At 35.5% G+C, this 3,131-nt stretch overlaps 1 protein-coding gene across 1 annotated transcript; it reads right to left on the bottom strand.

Annotated features, from left to right (window-relative positions):
* Positions 1–843: 843 nt before the first annotated feature.
* LOC131078672 (glucan endo-1,3-beta-glucosidase 11) lies at positions 844–2,313 on the bottom strand. The gene is made up of 2 exons (XM_058016423.2): positions 2,079–2,313; positions 844–1,979 (listed from the first exon to the last, which is right to left on the bottom strand). Exons 1-2 carry the CDS (start codon positions 2,131–2,133, stop codon positions 1,015–1,017), a joined length of 1,020 nt encoding a protein of 339 aa, XP_057872406.1. The 5' UTR covers positions 2,134–2,313; the 3' UTR covers positions 844–1,014.
* Positions 2,314–3,131: the final 818 nt, after the last annotated feature.

Raw genomic sequence — 3,131 nt, 5'->3', positions numbered from 1 at the left:
ATCATACAAACAACAATAATAACAACAATAACAACAACAATAACAACAAGAACAATAAGAACAATAACAAGAATAATAACAAGAATAATAATAATAACAAGAATAATAATAATAATAACAATAATAATAAGAGCAATAATAATAATAATAATAATAGTCAAATTTATGTAATTCTATCTATTTTTTAAAATTAATAAAATTCTTTGGCCTCGGCCTTTTATCGATCAAAAAATAATAATAATAATAATAATAATAGTCAAATTTTAACGGTTATGAGTTCCTAAAATGTACCAAAGCATCATTATCCTTTTTACATTATAAATACAATATAATAGATACTTGATTGCCAACTAGATTAATTCAATAACCACCTAGATTTATTCAAATAAGGTGCTTAAATGATTGTGAGCCCACCAATATACCTTGTCTAAGCATAATATGCAAAGCCTATGTTGAGGCTTTTACCATTTCCTATCACTCAAATTTTAATATCATATAAATTTTCAGTTAGAAAGAAAAATTTAAATTTTTTTTTAATTCTAAAACTATTACAATTAAAAAATTTGAAAATATAAACTAAAATTATACAACCATCATTTTTAAATAATAATAATAATAATAACACATTTCCCTCCCTCTTTATTAATAACACTACTCAAATAAAGAAAAATTTAAATCTTTTCTTTAAATCTAAAACTATTACAATTAAAAAAAATTAAAAATAAAAAATATAAACTAAAATTATACAACCATCATTTTTAAATAATAATAATTAATAACACATTTCCCTCCCTCTTTATTTATATACTACTCAAATTTTAACGGTCATGAGTTCCTAAAATGTACCAAAACGTCATTATCCTTTTTACATTATAAATATAATATAATAGATATTCCATACATGATAGAGACAGTTTCCAAATTTTACTTTTAACTCCAAAAGAATCAACATTGAGCTTTACAATTTAAAAAAAAAAAAGAATGGATGAAATCAACAGAAGCCATACAAATAAATCAGAGGCCATAAACAAGAGAAGCATTTGGATAAAGAATTCCCCAATTTCTCTCAGTCTCAGCCCCAGGCTTCTGATCTTCATTAAACAGAGCAAAAATAAAAATCGGCATTTTAACCCCAGCTCTTCTCGGAGTCCCCAATTTGCTCATAAGTCTGCCATTATAAATCGCCGCATTCTCAACGCTAGCACCAAGTCCGCCGGCGGTAGGCCATCCAGTCTCGCCGACGGCGACTTTAACGTCCGGAAAACCCAGCGCCGCCATAGCCGCCACAAAAGCATCAACCTGCGCATCCAACAAATTGCTATACCGAAACGGCCCGTCTGAAATGGCGGCACCGTCAGCCGCCAGAAGCGCATAATCGAGCGGTATTTCGGCGCTGTTTACCGACCAGGCCAAGTAAGGGTACGCATTGATGAAAAGATAGGAGTTTGTGGAAGAAATCAGGTTCAAAATTGGGCGTAAAATGGTATCTGCGATGTCGGGGCGGAATATTCCGGCAGAGGGAGGGAAGGAAGAATTGAGGGCGTCCATGGCAATGCAGGTGGAGAGCTTGATTTGACGGTGGAGATTGGCGGTTTCCAGGGCGGTTTGGAGGTTTTGCATTGCCGGGAAAAGTAGCGGCCATGAGCGCCGCCATTCTGGGTGGCTGAGCAGCTCGTTGCCCACCGTTATGACTCGTATGCGCGCCGAGGGCAAAAATGGCTGCACGTGCTCCGCTACCCAAGTGGCGGCCGCCGCCGGTGACGCCGCCAGCGCCGCCAGTTCTTCGTTTGTCGCCGCCATCACGACCCTCAGGCCTGTGTTGGATAGAGCTTTGAGGACCGTCGGATCGGAGTCGAATATCTTCACTTGTTGAAATCCTAGTGATCTGATCAGTGCCACTGATTTTTGCGGCGCCGGCAGATTATCCCCCAGTCGACCATAGTTTATTCCAATGTTCTTGCTCACCTTCGCCGCCATTGCTGCAGCAACAAAAAAAAAAAAAAGAGGATTTTGAGTGAGAAAAAAGGAAAAAAATTGGACCTTTGATACAAATTACTGATTGTGAATGCTATACTTACTGAGATTCAGCAAAACAAGGATCAACAGCACTGTACATTGCATTTCTCCTGCCATTTTCTGCAGCAAAATTGATAGATTGATAGATCATTACTTATTTCTGAATTTGATTGTATGTATATTTTTACATCGACATTTCAAATCAAACTCAATGATCCAAATCTATCATCAGAATGATATGATATGAAGTGGATTCTGATATGAAGTGGCAGGAAATGTAGATTTTGGCTGGTTTTACAGAATGCAGGATGCATTTTATAGCAGCCCTGTTTTAGCCGTTATTATGCATGGGTTGGAGGCGCGGGCGTGGGGCCCATTTGAGTTGATTTGATGACGTCAGCCATGAAATCCAGAAAGGCAAAGCTTTGTCTTACACGAGACATTGCGCACTAGATTCGGACGAGGAAAGGACAAAAAGAGAATATGACCGTTAATAGAATTACATAGACGTTACTTAACGGGTAAGCAAACTAGAGTAGGTAGAGTTTTGGGTTAAATTTGACGGTGGGCCGTGCCGGTCAATCAAATTTTTTAGATGTATTTTGTTCACACCAAAAATACTTGAATAGAGCAAGACGGCCATCAAATTTAGGTATAAATTAGCGTAAATCACGGGTTTTTTTACTCGTAATTATTGTCCGTATCTTTGTAATCAATATACTCACGCTACACGTTGGGCATCATGTGATTTTTTATTATTTAGATCTTATAATAGAAAATTATTTTTACATTTATTATGTGGAAAATAATAAACATAATTTTTTTTTAAATTTATTATGGGAACCATCTCAAGAGAAAGGATCTAATATTTGAACACGTTCTAATTGTTATGATAGTAGTTGTTGATTTAATACACGTTCCAATTGTTGTGATAGTAGTAGTTGATTTAATACACATACTTGTTGATTTAATATCCATGCTTGTTGATTTAATGTCCAATTTTTTTTAGAACATTGGACCAATAGTAATGACTTTAAAATTGTTATTGCTATGATGACTACCCGTAATTGAATGAAATGTACCTTTTATTGTAAAAAGCAACCAATCATGTAATG

The sequence above is a fragment of the Cryptomeria japonica genome, chromosome 2 (assembly GCF_030272615.1).
Source record: "Cryptomeria japonica chromosome 2, Sugi_1.0, whole genome shotgun sequence".
Taxonomy (NCBI): Eukaryota; Viridiplantae; Streptophyta; class Pinopsida; order Cupressales; family Cupressaceae; genus Cryptomeria; species Cryptomeria japonica.
This window is presented reverse-complemented; position numbering and strand designations above follow the sequence as displayed.

Coding starts and splice junctions, on each gene's coding strand:
- LOC131078672 (XM_058016423.2), bottom strand. CDS start 2,133: ATGGCAGGAGAAATGCAATGTACAGTGCTGTTGATCCTTGTTTTGCTG. Junction 1,980..2,078: donor CCTTGTTTTGCTGAATCTCA/GTAAGTATAGCA, acceptor TTGTTGCTGCAG/CAATGGCGGCGAAGGTGAGC.